This window comes from Felis catus, chromosome A2 (assembly GCF_018350175.1).
Source record: "Felis catus isolate Fca126 chromosome A2, F.catus_Fca126_mat1.0, whole genome shotgun sequence".
Taxonomy (NCBI): Eukaryota; Metazoa; Chordata; class Mammalia; order Carnivora; family Felidae; genus Felis; species Felis catus.
The window spans coordinates 21,542,059-21,563,253 of NC_058369.1; the positions used below are offsets into that span (position 1 = coordinate 21,542,059).

A 21,195-nucleotide genomic window follows, 5' to 3' on the forward strand; every position below is an offset into this window, starting at 1 on the left:
CAACATGAATGAACCAGAGGACGTGACGCTGAACGAAGTAAGCCACTTGCAAAAGGACAGATACTGTATGATTCCACTTACATGCCAATAGCTAGAGTACTCAAATCCACAGAGACACAGACGAGAATGTAATTCCCAAGGACTGGGGGGAAAGGGAAATGGGAAGTTATCATCATGTAACAGGTACAGAGTTGCAGTCTGAGAAGATGAAAAAGTGCTGGATTGGGTGCCTGGGTGAGTTAGTTAAGTGTCCAACTCTGGATTTCGGCTCAGGTCATGATCTCACGGTTTGTGGGTTTGAGCCCTGCACTGGGCTACCCGCTGACAGTGCAGAGCCTGCTTGGGATTCTCTCCCCCACTCTCAGCTGCTCCCCTGCTCACATGCACACACACTCTCTCTTTCTCTCAAAATAAATAAATAAACTTAAAAAAAAGTGCTGGAGATCACTGCGGTGATGCACAACAGTGTGAATGGACTTCATGCCACTGAACTGTATACCTAAAAATGGTTCACAAGTAAACTTTGTGTTAAGGACATTTTATAACAATTTAAAAAATGGAAACAAATACTGGACAACGTTAACATTAATTCTTCACAGTAGGTACCACAGGTGTTTGTTATATTGTTTTCCACTCATTTTTATCAATGTGTGTTATATTGTTTTCCATGTTTGAAAATTTTCACCAGAAATTTAACAAGCCAACAAAGACTACATGGGCAGCATCCTGGAAAGTATGGGTCAGTAGAAACTCAATTTCCATTATTAAAACATAACAAGGCTGACGATTCATGGTCCTCAGCCAGGAACCTACTCCCTCAAACAGTATGCTAATTTACAAAGAAAAAATAAACAACAAAAGGGGCAACCGGATGTCTCAGACGGCTGGGTGTCTGATTCCTGATTTCAGGTCAGGTTGTGATCTCATAGTTTGTGGGTTTGAGTCTAGTGCTGGGCTCTGCACTGAGCGCTCAGGGCCCACTTACGATTCTCTCTCTCCCTTGCCCAGCTCACGTTCTCTCTCCCAAGATAAACATTAAATAAACATTAAAAAAATAATGAAAAAATACTAAAAATAATGAATTAAAGAACTAAAACCTCTAATAATTAAAAACTACTGACAAGCCAAGAAGAAACAAACTAATAATCTGATCAAAAAATGAGCAAAATAGGGGAGCCTGGGTGGCTCAGTTGGCTAAGCAACCGACTCTTGATATCAGCTCAGGTCACGATCTCGCAGTTGTGGGATTGAGCACCCATCGGGATTGGTTGGGATTATCTCTCTCTGCCCCTCCCCTGCTCGTGTGCATGCACACACTCTCTCTCAAAATAAATAATTATTTTATTTATCTCAAAATAAATAATTTTTCTTTAAAAAAAAGAAAAATGAGCAAAATACATGAAAAGAAATGCAAATAGTCCTTAAACACATGGAAAGATGTGTAAATTTACTCATTTTAAAAGATAAGCAAATTAAAACTACACTGAGGTATCAGATTGGAAAAAAATTCCAAAGTTTGACAACATACTCCTCTCTATAGTAAAGCTGTAGTTATGCAGGTAAACCATAATGACACAACCCTAGTGAAAGAGAACTTGGCAATATCTAGCAAAATACATATGTATTTGCCTTTTGAGCCAACAATTCCACTTCTAGGAATCTATCCCAAAGATAGATATGCTGGCAAAAATACAAAAAGACGTATGTGCAAAACTATTCATTGCAGCCCTATTTGTAATACCAAGACTGGGATCAACCCAAGTGTCCACCAGCAGGGAACTGGCTGAATTAAATATGGTAGATACATCTATATAGCTGGAAAAAGGAAGGAGAAAGATTACTACATACTGATGTGGGATAATCTCTAGTATAGAAGAGATATGAATATCAATATACATGTATGTATACACATTCTTGTTTATAATTTTTAAATGAGTAATAAAGTAATAAAACCAGTTATGTATATGAAGAATAAAAAGGATGAATAGTATCAGAATGCCATCATATGTAACTATGTAGACATTTTTACAATTTAGAAACATATTTAAATCAAAAGAAAAAAATTCCAGGGGCACCTGGGTGGTTCAGTCAGTTAGGCTTTGGACTCTGGATTTTCACTCAGGTCATGATTTCATGGATCCTGGCATTGAGCTCCACTAGGTTCTGTGCTCACAGCACGAAGCCTCCTTGGGATTCTCTCTCACCCTCTCTGCAACCTTCCCCACTCACACACATTCTCTTTCTCTCTCAAAATAAGCAAACATTAAAAAAAAAAAAAGAAAAAGAAAAAAATTCCAAATGAAAATGAACTGAAACAAATATGCTTAACTGTTGGTGGCAAAACCAACAGGATTACTTTACACCATATTAAAATACAATATTTGACTGCAAACCCCGGGGGAATATATTTAAAGGCAAAAACCATAAAGAAACTTTAAACCTCACACTGTTATCTTACGAATACTTGGAATATTGGTTCTGTTGAAAAAATTATAGAAATATTATAAGGTAGGGATGCCTGGTGGCTCAGTCAGTTAAGCGTCAGACTCTTGATTTCAGCTCAGGTCATGATCTCATGGTTCATGAGTTCAAGCCCCATGTTGGGCTCCCTAGAGCCTGCTTGTGATTCTCTCTCTCTCTCCCTCTCCCTCTCCCTCTCTCTGCCCCTCCCCCTGCACACACATGCTCTCTCTCAAAATAAATAAATATTTTTTAAAAAACAATATAAGGGGGGCCTGGATGGCTCAGTTGGTTAAGCATCCAACTTCACCTCAGGTCATGATCTCACCATTCAGGAGCTCAAGTCCCACATTAGGTTCTGTGCTGTCAGCTCAGAGCCTGGAGCCCACTTCAGATTCTGTGTCTCCCTCTCTCTCTAACCCTCCCCTGCTCGTGCTCTGTCTCTCTCTCTCTTTCAATAACAAATATTAAACATTAAAAAAAAAACAATAAAAAATATGGTAGAGTAAAAATAAGTGATGATATGAACATCATTATGAAACAACACATTTCCAAAAGAAAAGAGACGCAAGCATAAAATCAAAGTAGTTTTAAATTACTGAAATTTTAAATTAAAATTATAAATACGGGGGCGCCTGGGTGGCTCAGTCAGTCAAGCGTTGGACTCTTGATTTCAGCTTAGGTCATGATCTTGCAGTTCCAGAGTCAGAGCCCCACATCTGGCTCTGTGCTGATGGTGCAGAGCCTACTTGGGATTCTTTCTCTCTCCCTCTGTCTCTACCACTCCCCCACTCATGTTGACTCTCAAAAAATAAACATTAAAAAATAAGTAAGTAAAATTATAAATATAAAATGAAGCCACCTTTTCTAAAGATGTGTAGTTTCTACCTATGTCTATGGATAAGGCTTGTAAGAAATGACAACCTAGTATCAATGAGCACCCCAGTACTCAGACTGTGATCTCCAAATATCGTATCCACTGCCCTAAAGAAAAAATCATTCCCCAGAGAAATGGTAGGTTGTAAGTCTGGGGTAGAAAATGTGCAAGAAGTACCTGGGAATCTTACTACACCAGAAAGCAAGGACTAGAATTATCACAGATACATTGATATCACACCAAAAAACACAGGAAATAATCTGAAAGAACGCTCATTGCTCTAGAATGTGGCAGTTTGATCATCAAATGAACGACAGCAATAGAATCAAACTCATCAAATATGTGTGTGTGTGCGTTTTAAATGCATGAATTAACAATAACATTTAAAACAAGATAAATCAACTTCCTAAATGGCACAGTGAGTACCTCAGTGAACCTACTCTCCCAGAAAAATATCAAGATCACTGACTAAACAATGAAAAGCAACCATTTCAAAGTTATGAAATTAACTGAAGGCACACAACAAACTGAAAAGTACTATTCCAGACAAGGTACTGGACCTGGTTAGAAGAGCAGGGTTGTGGCTTTTTAACCTGGGACTATTCCCATTCCTCATCCCTCCTTAGCTCAAACAGAAACTTTGGAATTGAAAATACAATAACCGTAAGTAAACTCCATGGTAAGCTCCTTAGCAGAATAAGGAGGATACAGGAAAGAACGACTAAAATTAAAAACAGAGCAAAAGAAAACACTCAATCTAAACAACAGAAAGGAAACACTGAAAAAATGAAAAGAGTTTCAAGGAGTTGTGGAATAGCAACAAAAAAAATCTAACACTAGGGCCAGCAGAGTACTAGAAAAAGAGAAGGAAGACAGGGTTGAAAAAGTATTTGAAGAAATAATGGCTGAAATTTTTCCAATTCTGGCCAAAAAAAAAAAATGTCCAATAAGTCTATAGATTCAAGAAACTAAGAAAACCCCAAACAAGATAAATCCAAGGAAATATGTGCAAAGATACAGCAAAAGTCAAACTTCTGAAAGCTAAAAGACAAAAAAATCTTGAAAGCAGCAAGGGAAATAATACCTCTCTTAAGATGAATGGGGGAGAGGGGATTCCAATGACAGATTTCTCACCAGAAATCATGGAATGCATGAATGCCAGAATACATACTACTTTTCAAGAGATGGAAAAAAAAGTATTTTCTACCCAAAATTCTATTTCCAGCAAAAATATCCTTCAGTAATGAACAGGGAAGTAAAGACACTTGTCATAGTAAGGTAAAATATTTTTTCACCAGATCAATCCCCCCCCCACACAAAATCCCCCACAATCCCCCCCCCACACACACAAAAAATGGCTTAAGAAAATTCTATAAACAGAAATGGAATGACAGAAGAAGGAATCTTAGAAAATCAGGAAGGAATAAGGGACAATTTCAAGAGTAAAAATATTGGAAAATATAAAACAGTTTCCTTCTCTTCCTGACTTCAAATTATGTTTGACAGTTGAGGCAAAAATTTTAACAGTGCCCGATGTGGTTCTCAAGTATGTGGAGGAAATATTTAAGACAATTATAAAGGTAAAGAGATATAAAAGCGGGTAAAGTTTCCACACTTTGCTCAAATTAATTAAATGATGACACTAGCAAAGTATGAGAAGTTATGTATATATAGTGTTCCACCTAGAACAGCCACTAAAAAGCCACAGAAACAGATACATTAAAAAACACTACATACAAATCAAAATGGAATTCTAAAAAAGTTCAAGTAACCCACAAGAAGGCAGGAAGAGAGAGGAAAAAAAAAGAAAACAAAAAACAAAAAACCAAAAACCAATGAACAAAAACAGCAGACTTGAGTCCTAATAATTACATTAAATGTAAATGGTCTAAATACATCAACATAAGACTAAAACTCTTTTAAATGACCATATGTTTTATAGGAAATTTTGAATATAATGACATAGGTAGAAAGTGAAAGGATGGAAAGATATACCATGTAAACATTAATCAAAAGAAAACAGGAATAGGTCAGGGTACCTGGGTGGCTCAGCCAGTTGAGTGTCCAACTCTTGATTTCAACTGAGGTCATAAACTCACCATTCATAAGTTTGAGCCCTGTGTCAGGCTCTGCACTGACAGTGTGAAGCCTGCTTGGGATTCATTCTCTCTCTCTCTCTCTGCCTCTCTCTGTCCCTCTCCTGCTCACGCTCACTCTCTCTCTCTCAAAATAAATAAATAAACAAACAAACAAAAAGAAAACAGGAATAGGTAAATCCATAGAAACAGAAATTAAGTTAATGGTTGCCAAAGACTGGATGGAGCAAGAAATGACTGCTAACAGTTTCTCTTTGGGGGGAGATGAAATATTCTGGAATTAGCAGTAATGGTCACACAACTTTGTGAATATAATAAAAATCGTTGAATTGTGTACTCTAAACAGGTATATGACTTCATGATATGTGAATCACATCTCAAAAAACAAAAACAGATGTGCCTGCGTGGTTCAGTTGAGCATCCTACTCTTGATTTTGGCTTAGGTCATGAACCCAGGGTCATGGGATCAAGCTTCGTGGCAGGCTCTTGCACTGAATGTGGAGCCTGTTTAAGATTCTCTCTCCCTCTGCCCCTCTACCCTGCTCGCACTGTCTCTCTCTCTCCAAAATTAAGAAAATTTAAAAAACCTCAATAAAGTTTTTTAAAAACCTCAACAGTGAAAAAAGAATGTCATTATTAATTTAAAAAGCAAACAACACAATAAATGAGCCAAAGACACGAAGACACTTTTACTAAAGAGGATATAAGGATGACAAACAAGCACATGTTCAACATCACTAGCCATTAGGGAAAGGCAAATTAAGACCAGGATAAGGTGTCATTACACACCTTATCAGAAATGACTTAAAAAACAGCGACAATACCCAGTGGCAGAGGGGATGTGCAGAAACTAGATCTCTCATCCATTGCTGATAAAAATGTACAGCTACTCTGGAAAGTAGTTTGGCCATTTCTTTATTAAACATATGACCCAGCAATTGTGGTCCTGGGCATTTATTCCAGAAAAATAAAATCTTATGTATATGATTGCTCACAGCAGCTTTATTTGTAATGGCCAAAAACTGGATGCAACCAAAATGTACTACAACAGATGAATAGTTAACCAAACTGTAATACATGGAATACTACTGAGCAATGAAAGGGAACAAACTTCTGATACACACAAGAATTTGGATAGCTCTCAAGAGCATTATCTTGAGCGGAAAAAGCGAACCTCAAAAAGTCACACACCTGGGGCACCTGGGTGACTCAGTTGGTTAAGTGTCTGACTTCGGCTCAGGTCATGATCTCACGGTTCGTGAGTTCAAGCCCCGAATCAGACTCTCTGCTGACAGCACAGAGCCTGCTTCAGATCCTCTGTCCCCCTCCCTACCCTTCCCCTGCACCCATGCGCACACTTGTACACGTATGTGTACACACACACACACACACACACACACACACACTCTCTCTCTCTCTCTAAAAAATAAACATTAAAAAAAAAGTCACATACTATGTGATTCTATTTATATAAAATTTTTGTAATGACAGAGAGATGGAGAACAGATTAACAGCTCCCTGGGGTTAGAGGAGGTTGGGGGAAAGTAAGGGGGAGACGTAACTATGAAGGGGTAGCAAGGAAGAGCTCTTTGTGGTGATGGAACAGTTCTGTATCTTGACTGAGGTGGTAGTTACAGGAATCTGCATGTAATAAAATGACAGAGAACTATACACACTTTCTACCTTGTCAGTTTCCTGGCTTTTATGTTGTAATATACTTATAGGAGATGTAACTAATGGTAAACACCGGGTGAACACAGGACCTGTCAGTACCATCTTTATAACTTCCCATGAATCTACAGTTATTTCAAAATATTTCAAAAGTTACTATCAAAATTAAAAAAAAAAATTTAAACATGTTTGTTCATAAAAGTCATTTGCTTTTCCAGCCAACATTATGAGTACCCCCTAGTGCCAGGTTCTCTGCTAGGTACAGAGAAAGATGACACGCCTTCAAAGGGCTTCCTGGTCAGTGGTAGAAAGACAAATCAGACAATACAGCACAGGTAAGTAATACAACTGTGCACTGTGCACTATGAAAAATGATTTCTGTTCAGCAAAGCCAGTACCTGCATCAAGCTGCTGCTCCCCGTTCATTTCCACAGAACATGGGCTGTCTTCTCCCCACGCAAAGGACAGGCCTTATGGTTCCGCTATGGTCTGAAAATTACTTGCAGGTCTCAAGCATCTGTTCAGTGGGCATCCAAGGGTCCAAATGAAAGTGCTGAAAGATAAAAAAGAACACATAAACAGCTTGAAGCCCCAGTGTGTTTACTCATTCCTGAGACCTGGCACCCCAGTCCGTTGAGAGTGCACATGAAACAAAAACACCTTGGCAGAAGAGATGGGACTATAGAAAAAACTGACACCTAATTTTGAAGAATGTATGTGTGGGTGTGTGTGTGCATACGTGTGTATGTGTAGAGATAGCACTATCGAGATCTTGATATCTAAAAATTGCAACAAATTAACACGTATATGAATTAGTACTCTTTAAACTCAGATTGTAATACTTAGCACCTTGACTCCTACCCACAAAAACCCTAATTCCTAATGAATTCCTGAAGGAAAAACGGTAGCTTTCAATGTTCTATCTTACCCAATGAATAAGATCAAGGATATATTACTCTATCTAGCTTTCCATTCCATTTATCGAGAATATTATACAGAACCAAAACTTATCAACTACCTTAGTCTACAATTACACTTACAAAGGGAACCCCTCCAAAATAAGCCCTGAACCAATTTATTCTTTTTAAATTTTTTTAATGTTTATTTATTTCTGAGACAGAGAGAGACAGAGCATGAGGGGGGAAGGGCAGAGAGAGAGGGAGACACAGAATCAGAAGTAGGCTCCAGGCTCTGAGCTGTCAGCACAGAGCCCAACGCGGGGCTCGAACTCACAAACTGTGAGATCATGACCTGAGCTGAAGTCGGTCGCTCAACTGACTGAGCCACCCAGGTGCCCCTTATTTATTCTTTTTTTAAAAACACAATTTTATTGGGGGCACCAGGGTGGCTCAGTCGGTTAAACGTCTGACTCTCAGTATCAGCTCGGTCATGATCTCATGGTCTCATGAGTTCAAGCCCCACATAAGGCTCTGTGCTGACAATGTGGAGCCTGCTTGGGATTCTCTCTCTCTCCCTCTCTCTCTCTGCCCCTCCCCCCCCCCCACGCTGTCTCTGTCTCTCTCAAAATAAACTGTAAACAAATATATTAACAAAACAACTTTACTGGGATATAATTCACATACCAAAATTTCCCACTTTAAGTGTATAATTTCACAGCTTAATAAGTTTACAGAGTTGTGTAACTACCACTCTATCCAGTTTCAGAATATCTCTGTTACCATGAAAAAAACTCCGTTCCCACTTGCAGCTCCTCCACATTCTGTCTAGGCACAGAACAGGTACCTGACTTGCCCAGGGCCCAACAACTAGGAAGTAGCAGAACCAGGTTTCAAGCCAAGCAAAATGTCTATAGTCCATGTCCTCGAACACTGTATTTTACTGCCTCTCAATGGGAAACAGCTGAGAGTTTCTTTAACCATGGAAAGGAAATGATCAAATCTGTGTTTCACAAAAGATCACTCTGGACCCAAATAGAGAAACCAGAGGGAGTGATAGCAAAGACAACATACAAGTATAAAACTACATGGCAAAGGACTCCATAATTAATGGGGAGTCTGGGTGGCTCAGTCAGTTGAGCGTCTGACTCTTGATTTCGGCTCAGGTCATGATCTCAGGGTAGCGGGATCAAGCCCCAAGTTGGGCTCCATGCCAAGCATGGAGCCCTGCTTGGGATTCTCTCATTCTCTCTCTCTCTCTCTCCCTAAAATAAAAAAAAATTTTTTTAAAGAAGACACCATAAATAAAGTTCAAAAGTAAAGGAGTTTATCTTAAAAGTTCTCATTACAAGAAACAATTTTTTGTAACTATGTATGGTGATTGATACTAACTAGACTGAGTTTGGTGATCACTTTGCAATGTATACAAACATCAAATCATTCTGTTGTACACCTGAAACAGAATGTTATTTGTTATACTTTACTACAAATAAACAAACAAACAAACAAACAAACAAGACAAATGAGATGGGTGAAAATATAATGGGTTAATTTCCATATATAAACTCCTATAATTGAACAACATCAAAAAAGAAAAAATGGGCAAAATACATAACTGATCCACATTTAATGTTTTTATTTATTTTTGAGACAGAGAGAGACAGAGCATGAGCAGGAGAGGAGCAGAGAGAGAGGGAGACACAGAATCTGAAGAAGGCTCCAGGCTCTGAACTGTCAGCACAGAGCCCGATGCGGGGCTTGAATTCACTGACTATGAGATCATGACCTGAGGAAAGTTGGACGCCCAACCGACTGAGCCACCCAGGCGCCCCATAATTGATCTACATTTAAACACATCAGAGTTAAAGCTTATAAAAGTGTGCTCAATCTTATTAGTAGTGACGAAAATAATTTTTAATTATATACTATTTTTTCACCTTTCAGATTGGTAAAATTTTTAAAACTAAAAAGAATTGTTGGCACAGAAGGTGGATGAATGGAAGAAATTGGGAGTACAGATTGGTACCTCTTTTTTTTGAAAAGAAATTTAATGAAACATAATTTAACCTACAAAGATTTATAAGACACAAACTCTTTGAGCAGTAATTCTAGTATTACGAATCTTTCAGAGTGCCTGGGTGGCTCAGTCAGTTAAGTGTCCTACTCTTGATTTGTGCTCAGGTCGTGATCTCGCAGTTTGTGAGTTCGAGCCCTGCACTGTGCTCTGCGCTGACAGTGCAGAACCTGCTTGGGATTCTGTCTCTCCATTTCTCTCTGCCCCTCCCTGGCTCTCTCTCTCTCTTTCAAAATAAATAAATAAACCTAAAAAAAAATAAAAGAATCTTGGGAATGCAAGCTGGTGCATCCACTCTGGAAAACAGTATGGAGGTTCCTCAAAAAGCTAAAAATAGAACTACCCTACGACCCAGCAATTGCACTACTAGGCATTTATCCACGGGATACAGATGTGCTGTTTCGAAGGGACACATTCACCCCAACGTTTATAGCAGCACTACCAACAATAGCCAAAGTATGGAAAGAGCCCAAATGTCCATCGGTGGATGAATGGATAAAGAAGATGTGGTGCATATATACACGATGGAGTATTATTTGGCAATCAGAAAGAATGAAATCTTGCCATTTGCAACTATGTGGATGGAACTGGAGGGTATTACGCTAAATGAATTTAGTCTGTCAGAGAAAGACAAATATCATATGACTTCACTCATATGAGGACTTTAAGAGACAAACAGATGAATATAAGGAAAAACAAACAAAAATAATATAAAAACAGCGGGGCGGGGGGCGCCTGGGTGGCTCAGTCGGTTAAGTGTCTGACTTCAGCTCAGGTCATGATCTCACACTCTGTGAGTTCAAGCCTCGCATCGGGCTCTGTGCTGACAGCTCAGAGCCTGGAGCCTGCTTCAGATTCTGGGTCTCCCTCTCTCTGCCCCTCCCCTGCTCATGCTCTGTCTCTCTCTGTCTCAAAAATAAATAAAAACATTTTAAAAAAAAATTTAAAAAAAAAACAGGGAGGGGAAAAAAACATAAGAGATTCATAAATATGTAGAACAAACAGAGGGTTATGGGGGGGTGGTGTGGGAGGGGGGATGGGCTAAATGGGTAAGGGGCACTAAGGAATCTACTTCTGAAATCATTGTTGCACTATATGCTAATTTAGATGTAAATTAAAAAAAAATTAAAATTAAAAAAAAAATAAAATAAAAGAACCTTTCATACAAAGCACATGTGTTGAAGGCTTCATAACCAGTTATGTTTGCCACAGTACTATCTTGAACAGTGGGAAACCAGATAACCTGTATATCTACCAAATGGGAATGGGATGACCAATACACTATGATACACCTATACTAGGATATACTCTACAATCATTAGAAGAATTTAGGTAGATCCATAAAAGCACATGGGAATGTTATCTATGCTGCTGAGTGGAAAAATCACATGAAGGGCATTATATTAACTTTTTAAAACCCTGTGTCCATTGTTTACTTGACTACGTGACTTTTAACAAATGACCTAACTCATTTGTGCCAATGGCATCACTTGTAAAAGAGGGAGAATAGTGCTGTACCTACTTCAGAGGACTGCTATGAGGATAAGTAAGACAATCCATGAAGAGCACTTAGCATAAAGCTGAACACATGTAAATTCTGAGTTAATATTAACTTTACACAATGTTGACTGATTCGAGTTCCTATGGCACTTAGTGCATCATCTCTACACAGAACACCCTATCACTACATCATGGGTTTGACATAGCAAAGTCAGTGCTACGTAAATATCTGTTGGTTCACTAGGTTTTGAAGATGGCATCCACTTCTTATATTCATAAACTCTTGAAATATTCCAGAATATTTTGTGCAAAGAGCCACCTAGTACAAAATGATAATATATGGGGAAATATTGAATACATAATATATTCAAATATAGAATATAGAATAATCAAAGCCAAAGGCAAGAGAAAATGAAAACCACAAGTCTTATGAAGCTGAAAGCTAAGGCTATGATATTTGTTTTCAAACTTACAACATCACTAAGATTTTAACCAATGAACAATCAGTTCATCATCTTAATAGGATTATGAGAAATAAACTGCTGAAGCTTTTTGCTGTAGAACATCTGTTAAATCTCTTTCTTTATTGCTAGTAGGCTCTCTTTCTATGCAATGAAGGGGGGAAAAACAGTAAAATATCCAGGAGCTTAGAATATAGAAATTTTGTAAAAAAACTTTTTTAACATTTATTTATTTTTGAAAGAGAGAGAGAGTGTGAACGGGGGGCAGGCAGAGAGAAAGGGAGACACAGAATCAGAAGCAGGCTCCAGGCTCTGAGCTGTCAACACAGAGCCTGACATGGGGCTCAAACTCATGAGCAGTGAGATCATGACCTGAGCTGAAGTCAGATGCTCAACCGACTGAGCCACACAGGTGCCCCTAGAATATGGAAATTTAACTCACTTTTCATTATTTCCTTTTGTTTCATTTATTTCCTATTCATATTAAATTGTTTTACTGTCTTTGTTCATTTTATCACTGATTTTGGTGATAATTTCTCTTGTGGTGACCAGAACACATTAGAGTTACTCATTTAAATAAGTTATCATGAACTAACTGATCTGAACCTTGCTCATCTTATTTAGAATATTTCAGTGAGGGGCGCTTATATTACCCTATGCCTCTACTACCAGGCTTCACGTTGATGCACTTTGTTTTGAAGGCTAAGATTAAACACTGAGTAAGACCATTTATTACATGGGAAAAGTTACAATGATGCAACAGAGATTTCTGTAGGATGGATCCTCAGCCAAATGATTTAACAAATCCAACATAAATAACTCTTAAAGCACTTAGGAAGAAGGATAGGAACTCAGTGTGATTCCAGAGATATGTATCCAGTACATATAGTAGTTGCAAAAAAAACAAAAAACAAAAAACAAAAAAAACAACACTTTAATTCAGTAGGTTATTTATGAGGTAGTTAAAAGGAAAATTCCCATTGAAATGTTTGAATTTTCACTCCTATCCCTCAACTTAACAGATGGAAGTCCAGTAACAATTTCAACTATGCTGTTAAATATGGTAAATGCAAACAATTCAGCAAATTAGATGCTCCATTTTGGGCATATTTGCAAAGTAGATGCCCTTACAGCAAATGCTAGTGGTAGAGTCACGGTGGTTTTTTGTTCCCCAACAGATATAGATCCCTGCTGGCTTTTTACTCTCTCCCATAGTCCATCATCACTCCCTGACCTTGTATACATCTTATCTGACAGGCTCCCTAAATTAAATGTTTTGCTTCCATCTGTCAAATGTCAATGTAATTTGATTATTAAGGATAGAAATCTTCCATTGTTTCATTAAGTTGTTTATTGCTGTTGTTTTTTAACCCACTGCTCCGTGTCTAACTAGGGAGATTAAAAAATAAATTAAGTCTAATAAAGTCAATCTTAGCCACTCACATCATCTAAATTAAATCTGACCCTAATTGAACTTTTCCATGGTTATGTAAACCCAACACAGGGCATGTCTATCTCAATTGAACAAATCAGTACTAATGAATTTATAAAACCAAAAGAACTTCTAAACAATACCCAGAACTCAAGAATACCCTAAATTTTTAAGGTGTTCAACGTCACTAATCATGAGAAAAATGCCAATCAAAACCACAATGAAGTATCACCTCACACCTGTTACAAAGCTATTATCAAAAAGACAAGAAAACAAACGTTGACAAGGATGTGGGAAAAGGGAATCCTTGTGCACTGTTGGTGGGAATGTAAATTGATGCAGCCACTGTGGAAAACCGTATGGGGGTTCCTCAGATAATTACAACTAGAAATAACATATGATCTAGCAATTCCCCTTTTGGGTATTCAAAGGAAACAAAAACACTAACTCAAAAAGATATCTAAACTCCCATATCCACTGCAGCATTATTTATGATAGCTAAGACATGGAAGCAACTTACGTGTCCACTGATAGATGAATGGATTTTTAAAAATGTGGTATGGGGCGCCTGGGTGGCGCAGTCGGTAAGCGCCCGACTTCAGCCAGGTCACGATCTCGCGGTCCGTGAGTTCGAGCCCCGCGTCGGGCTCTGGGCTGATGGCTCAGAGCCTGGAGCCTGTTTCCGATTCTGTGTCCCCCTCTCTCTCTGCCCCTCGCCCATTCATGCTCTGTCTCTCTCTGTCCCAAAAATAAATAAACGTTGAAAAAAAAAAATGTGGTATACACACACATATACACACACAATGGGATATTACTCAGCCACAAAAAAGAAAATCCTGCCATTTGCAACATAGATGGACCCTGAGAGCAGTATGCTAAGTGAAATAAGTCAAACAGAGAAAGACAAATGCCATATGATCTCACACATGGAATAAAAACAAAACACCCAAACCCAAACTCATAGATACAAAGAACAGATTGGTGACTGGCACACAAAATCGGTGACGGTGATCAAAAGGCACAAATTTTCAGTTAAAAAATATGTAAGTCCTAAAGATATCAAGTGCAGCATGATGACTCACCGTCAACAATACCGTATCGGGTATTTCAAAAGACAGTAAATCTTAAAGGTTCTCATCCTAAGACAAAAAGTTTGTATATGTGGTGACAAGTATTACTGAAACTTACTGTGGTCAGCGTTTTGCAATATATTCATATATTAAATCATTATGTTGTACACCCTGGACTAACACAATGTTATATCTCAATTATATTTCAATTTAAAAAGCTAAATTATGAGGCGGTATTTTAAAAGTGTGGTTTTAGACTAACAATGAGAAATTTTTAAGTAAAATATGGCATAAGCATACAATGTAATACTACATGGCCATTAAAAATTGTGTTAGAGAAGTGGCACCTGGGTGGCTCAGTCAGATAAGCATCGGACTCTTGATTTCACTCCAGGTCATGATCTCACGGTTCATGAGATTGAACACCCCGTCGGGCTTTGTGCTGACAAAGCGGAGCCTGCTTGGGATCCTTCCTCTCTCTGCCCTTTTGTCTCTCTCTCTAAATAAAGAAAGAAACATTTTTTAAAAGTTGTGTTAGGGGGTGCCTGGGTGGCTCAGTCAATCGAGCATCCAACTTCAGCTCAAGTCATGATCTCACAGTTCGCAGGTTCAAGCTCTGCCATCAGGCTCTGGGCTGACAACTCAGAGCCTGGAGCCTCCTTCGGGTTCTGTGTCTCCCTCTCTCTCTCTGCCCCTCCCCTGCTTGTGTTCAGTCTCTGTCTCTCAAAAATGAACAAATGTTAAAAAAAATTTAAGAAGTTGTGTTAGAGAAATGTTTTTCTTTCCAATAAAAATCCCAAAAGGGTATTTTATTTTAAAATGCTAATTTAAAATGCATCTAAAGGAGAAAATGTACAACCCAGCTACATTTTTGTAAAAGATGATATATGATGAGATAGTTCTATCAAAATATTAAAATAGTATGATACTAGTACAAGAAAAGACAAATACATCAGTAAAACAGGAATTAAAGAATTGGCTATCCATTCTGAGAGGCAAAAAACTGGATCCTTACTTCATGCTGCCACATAAATAAATTCCAGGCAAATTAAAAGAGCAAAACATGAAAAACAAGACTCCAAACAAATTTAAAAAATGGGAATATGGTTATAAACCCTGGGACAGCATAGACATCCTCAAGCATTGAGGCCATAAAATGAAACATTTAAAAATATTTAAAACTTCTGACTGGCAGAAAGACAGCATAAACAACTTTAAAAACCAAGCCCTAAGGGGATCCGGGTGGCTCAGTAGGTTGGGCGTCCAACCTCAGCTCAGGTCATGATCTACAATTCGATTTGTGTGTTCAAGTCTCATATTGGGTTTGCTGCTGCCAGTGCAGAGTCAGCTTCCAATCCCATCCCCCTCTCTCTTTGACCCTCCCCAACTCATGCACGCGCGCACTCTCTCTCTCTCTCTCTCTCTCTCTCAAAAATAAACATTAAAAAAAAAATAGTAAATACATTATATAAAAACCAAGCCATAGACTAGAAGAAAATATTTCCAGCATATATTAGACATAAAGGATTAACAGTCATAATAACAGAAAACATCTATAAATTAATAAAGAAAAAAAAGGCCAAACCTAACAGAGAACAAAAGTCAGGTACAAAGAGGAATTTTAGAGAAGAAATGCAAATGATCAATAAGCATACAAAAACATGTTCAATGTCAAAGGCTAAAATGAGGTATTTTTCATTCAGATTGACAAAAATAAAAGATTAATAACATCCAATATAGGTGAAATTACGGAGAAATGGATGTTGTCACTACTAGTTGAAGAGCACAAATGGGTATAACCCTTTTAGAGAGAAATTTTATTCCATAAAAAAATTTAACTTGCATTCTGTACAAACCAAGCAATTCCATTTCCAATATCTATTTCAGAAAAATATCCAAAGAGGGGGTGCCTGGGTAGTTCAGTCGGTTAAGCAACTGATTCCAGCTTGGGTCACGATCTCGTGGTTCCTGAGTTCAAGCCACGCATCAGACTCTGCACTGACAGCTCAGAGCCTGGAGCCTGCTTTGGATTCTGTCTCCTTCTCTCTCTCTGCCTCCCCTCCTCTGTCATGCTCTGTCTTTCCCTATCCCTCTCTCTTAAAAATAAATAAGCATTAAAAAAATTTAATACCCAAAGAAGATAAAGAAATAAGCAGCATAACATTTTTTTAAAGTTTATTTATTTTGAGAGAGAGCGTGAACAGGGAAGGGGCAGAGAGAAAGGAAGAGAAAGAATACCAAGCAGGCTCTGCATTGTCAGTGCAGAGCCCAATGCAGGGCTTGACCTCACAAATCCTGAGATCATGACCTGAGCCGAAATCAACAGTCAGACACTTAACCAACTGAACCAGCCAGACACCCTGAAGCATAACATTTTCAAAGAAAGAGGGGCACCAGGGTGGCTCAGTCACTTAAGCATCTGACTTCAGCTCAGGTCATGACCTCACGATTCAACTCATGAGTTTGAGCCCTGCGTCAGGCTCTCTGCTGTCAGTGCAGAGCCCACTTCAGATCCTCTGTCCCGCTCTCTCTCTCTCTCTCTGCCCCTCTCCCACTCATGCACGCTCTCTCAAAAATAAATAAACATTAAAAAGTTTTTTTAAAAAGGCATGAAGTACTGATACATGCTATAATTTGGATAACTTTGAAAATATACCAAGTGAAAGAAGTCAAACACAAAAGGCCACATATTGTATGCTTCCAGTTGTATAAAATGGCCAGAACAGGCAAGTCCATAGGGACAGAAGGTAGAGTAGTGAGGGTGCCAAGAGCTAGAGGGAAAGACTACCACTATGCAGAGTTTCTTCAGGGGGCTACTGAAATACTATGAAATTAGATTGTCACAGCGGCCCTACAACTCTGAATAAAAACCATTCAGCTGTGTTGTACACAGCTAGTACACAACTAGTACGACATTGTATATCAACTATACTTCAATAATAAAAAAAAACACTCTGGGGGCGCCTGGGTGGCTCAGTCAGTTAAGCGGCCGACTTCAACTCAGGTCACGATTTCGCGGTCCATGAGTTCGAGCCCCGCGTCGGGCTCTGGGCTGACAGCTCAGAGCCTGGAGCCTACTTCACATTCTGTGTCTCCCTCTCTCTCTGCCCCTCCCCTGCCCATGCTCTGTCTCTGTCTCAAAAATAAATAAACGTTAAGAAAAAAAAAAAACACTCTGCACTACTGTACACTTTAAATGAATGAATTTCATGGTATGTGAAGTGTATCTTGATCGAGTTGCAAAAAAATAAAGTCATCTGTATTAAGAACACAACTGTGGGGGCGCCTGGATAGCTCAGTCAGTCGAGCGTCTGACTCTTGATCTCAGCTCAGGGTCAGGTGAGACCAGGTCATGATCTCCTGTCTGGTGGGTTTGGGCCCCACATCAGGCTCTGCTCTGACAGTATGGAGCCTGCTTGGCGTTCTGTCTCTCCCCCTCTCTGCCCGTTCCCCTCTTGCATGCACTTTCTCTCAAAATAAACCTAAAAGAAGAACACACCTGTGCTTTAAAATAACATTATTTCCATTTTCAAATACAGAAGCTGAGGACAAGGAATCTGGGTACCATCTGGATATCCAACAGAACAAGGAGAATTTAGCTGTCACCGGTTTGTTTTAGTTAAGGTAATGCTGTGCTTTAACCAATAAATTCCAAATTACAGTTGCTTAATCCAACAGATATTTATTTCTCACTCAGCGAAAGCCCAAACAGGTGTTCCTGAAGAGTAGGCAACTGTCCTCTACATGGTAATTCATCGAGCCAAGCGCCTTCTGACCCAGAGCGCTGCATCTTCAACACAGGTTCCCCAAATCATTTAGCATAGGGATCATTCATGTAGGTTTTCTTGATCCAGGGCTTCTACCCACATTCTATTGTTAAAATTCGGTCACATGACCCCATCTAACTACAAGGGAAGCTGGGAAATATAATGCAGTACTTCCCACTATTAAATATGAGTGTTTAGAATTAGTACTACCATTTTTTAGAACTGGTATTAACAGATACTACCAGTGATTTTGTTCAAAGAAGCCTCTATGAGTCAACAGCAGTGATACTAATGAACTGCAATGTTACTGCAATTAGTCAATCAATATTTGCTGAGCACATACTATCTGCCACATACTGTGTTAGGTAAACAAATGGGGGGAATGGGGGGTGCTGCCCTCACAGATCTCACAATCTAGTGTGGGGAGACAGGTAATAAAGTATATAGTATGCTGAATGTAAATAAATGTCAGGGGCAAAAATGAGGCAAGGAAGGAGGACACAGAGTTACTACTTTCGAAAGAGTACCGAGGCCTTAGTGATGAGGTGACATTAGCCAACACCCAAGGGTACCTGGGGAAGTACATTCCAGACAGAAAGCACAAAGATCCTGAAGTGGGAGCTTGTGTAGCACTTTCAAGGCCACTGCTGTTGGAGCAGAAGGATCAAGGCAAAGATGCCAGGAGATGAGCTCAGAAAGGTACCAGGGACCAGATTATACACAAACGTGTAGGCTGCTGTGAAGATCTGGGTTTTGAGGCAGACACTGGAGGGCTTTGAGCAGAGGAGGGACATAATCTGACCTCCCTTTCAAAAGGATCACTGTGCAACTGTGTTGAGAATAGACTGTGAAGTGAGCAAGGAGCCCGGGAAGATCAATAAGAAAGATCCTGGAACAATCCCAGCGAGCGTGTTAGTGGCCAGATCCACTAGAGCATCGGTGAAAAGGGTGAGAAGGGTAGAAGGAAAACTGGATGTGCGGTGTGAGAGAAAGAGCAGCATCTGGGCTGACCCCCAAGTTTTTGGCCTAAGCCACAGAAAGGATGAAACTGCCACTTAGGGGAAAGGTTTAGAGGAGGAGTGGTTTGAGAACGAAAAATCAGGGGTTCCGATGGAGAATCGGGCAGTAGGATTAATTTCTTCATCATTAAAGCTTCTTTCTTTGAGTTTCCAGGAAAATTTTTTTCAATCAACAAAAGTGTAATTATTAACACTCCTTATATGAACAGTGCTTCCAACTTATGAGCTCTTTTCATATGCCATAATTCATTCAAGCTTAATAAAAACTCTTTAAAATATCTAGAATGGCTTCAATCTTTATTTCGCACCTTGGAAACCTTCTCGTCAGCTTCAGTCCCCTCTCTCACACTTCACCTTTCTTTCCGTTAGGTTTACTGATCGATCATCCATGAAGGCATTTCATCACACCAATTCAGTAACTTATGCTGTTTTAGTGTTTAAAATCCTAATTTCAACACCCATAAATTTTCCATTAAAAGCACCTCAATGTCAACTTTTCTAACCCTTCTTTAATACATGTCTTTCAAAAATTTCAAGCATAAATAATTTTTTAAAACTGATTCATACTATAATGATGTTGGAAATCTCATGTCAACCAATTTATAAATCCCTAGTTCCAGCTATAAGTAGGACCACTTCACAGCCCTGTTCCCTCAGCAATTGCTAATAGTGACAATATTTGTACTCTGCACCACATACCAAGATTACAAAATCATCGTTCTGACATGATCTTTCATTGTACCAAGATATGACAGTAGCATTTAAAAATCATTTTTTTAACTTTGTTTTATTTTTTAAAATTTACATCCAAATTAGTTAGTATATAATGAAGCAATGATTTCAGTAGATTCCTTAATGCCCCTCACCCATTTAACCCATCCCCCCTCCCGCAACCCCTCCAGCAACCCTCAGTTTGTTCTCCATATTTATGAGTCTCTTTTGTTTTGTCCCCCTGTTTTTATATTATTTTTGTTTCCTTTCCCTTATGTTCATTGGTTTTGTCTCTTAAAGTCCTCATATGAGTGAAGTCATATGATTTTTGTCTTTCTCTGACTAATTTCACTTAGCATAATCCCCTCCAGTTCCATCCACGTAGTTGCAAATGGCAAGATTTCATTCTTTTTGATTGCTGAGTAATACTCCATAAAAATCATTTCTTTATCCTTATCCTATAAACTGGAGAAATGGTAGATGTTCTAGAGTATGAATATTGTCACATTCTTCATGGATGATGACTTTATTTATAGAAGCCAGTTACATGAGCACATGTTGAAATAGTCAATAGGTCTCTGTTCTGATTAAATAAGGAGGTATTTAGTTCCCCAACATAAACACTGCCAAAAGTGTACCAATTTCAATATTATAAAATGATTACATGAATAGACTACATTCAGTTATGAAAAGGCTTGAAACTGTTGTGTAATTTCATAGTGGCTGTTTCTCAGCCTTCTCATGTCAAATGACAGATCATTCTAACCCTACAAATGGTTGTTAACCATTTATCTAAAAAAAAAAAAAAAAAAGAAGTCCTATATGAGTACTTACTGTGTATGTGCCTAGTACTTTTTGTGTGTTATATAGTAAATAAAACACTGCTGATAATATATGGTATGCATAAGTGTTAACTATTTTCAAATTCTATCTTATTTAATCCTAACCACTCTATGTAGCCTATACATGGAACCCCATTTTACAGATGAGGAAACTGAGGCTCACAGAAAAGAAATAACCTGTCAGTTCTTTTAGTAAGCAAACAGCAGGGGCAGGATGTGAACCCCAGTCTGACTCCAGAGCCTGAACCCCTCTAGACTTCCATCCAGGCTTTCCTCAGAGATCAGGCAGTGAGGGCGACTGTGAGGTGTGTCTCCTGTA

The 21,195-nt window shown here is 38.8% G+C and overlaps 1 protein-coding gene across 13 annotated transcripts in view; it reads right to left on the reverse strand.

Annotated features, from left to right (window-relative positions):
- The window catches only part of SFMBT1 (Scm like with four mbt domains 1), a 135,082-nt gene that overhangs the window by 59,361 nt on the left and 54,526 nt on the right, over positions 1-21,195 (reverse strand). For 12 of the 13 annotated variants that reach the window (XM_045051367.1, XM_045051387.1, XM_045051376.1 and 9 more), the window contains one exon: positions 7,503-7,657. In XM_045051367.1, the coding sequence (XP_044907302.1) occupies positions 7,503-7,530 (28 nt within the window). In that variant the 5' untranslated portion in view covers positions 7,531-7,657. Of the gene's footprint in view, positions 1-7,502; positions 7,658-14,884; positions 14,947-21,195 lie in introns of those variants that run through there. The other variant, XM_045051385.1, reaches the window with a different exon arrangement.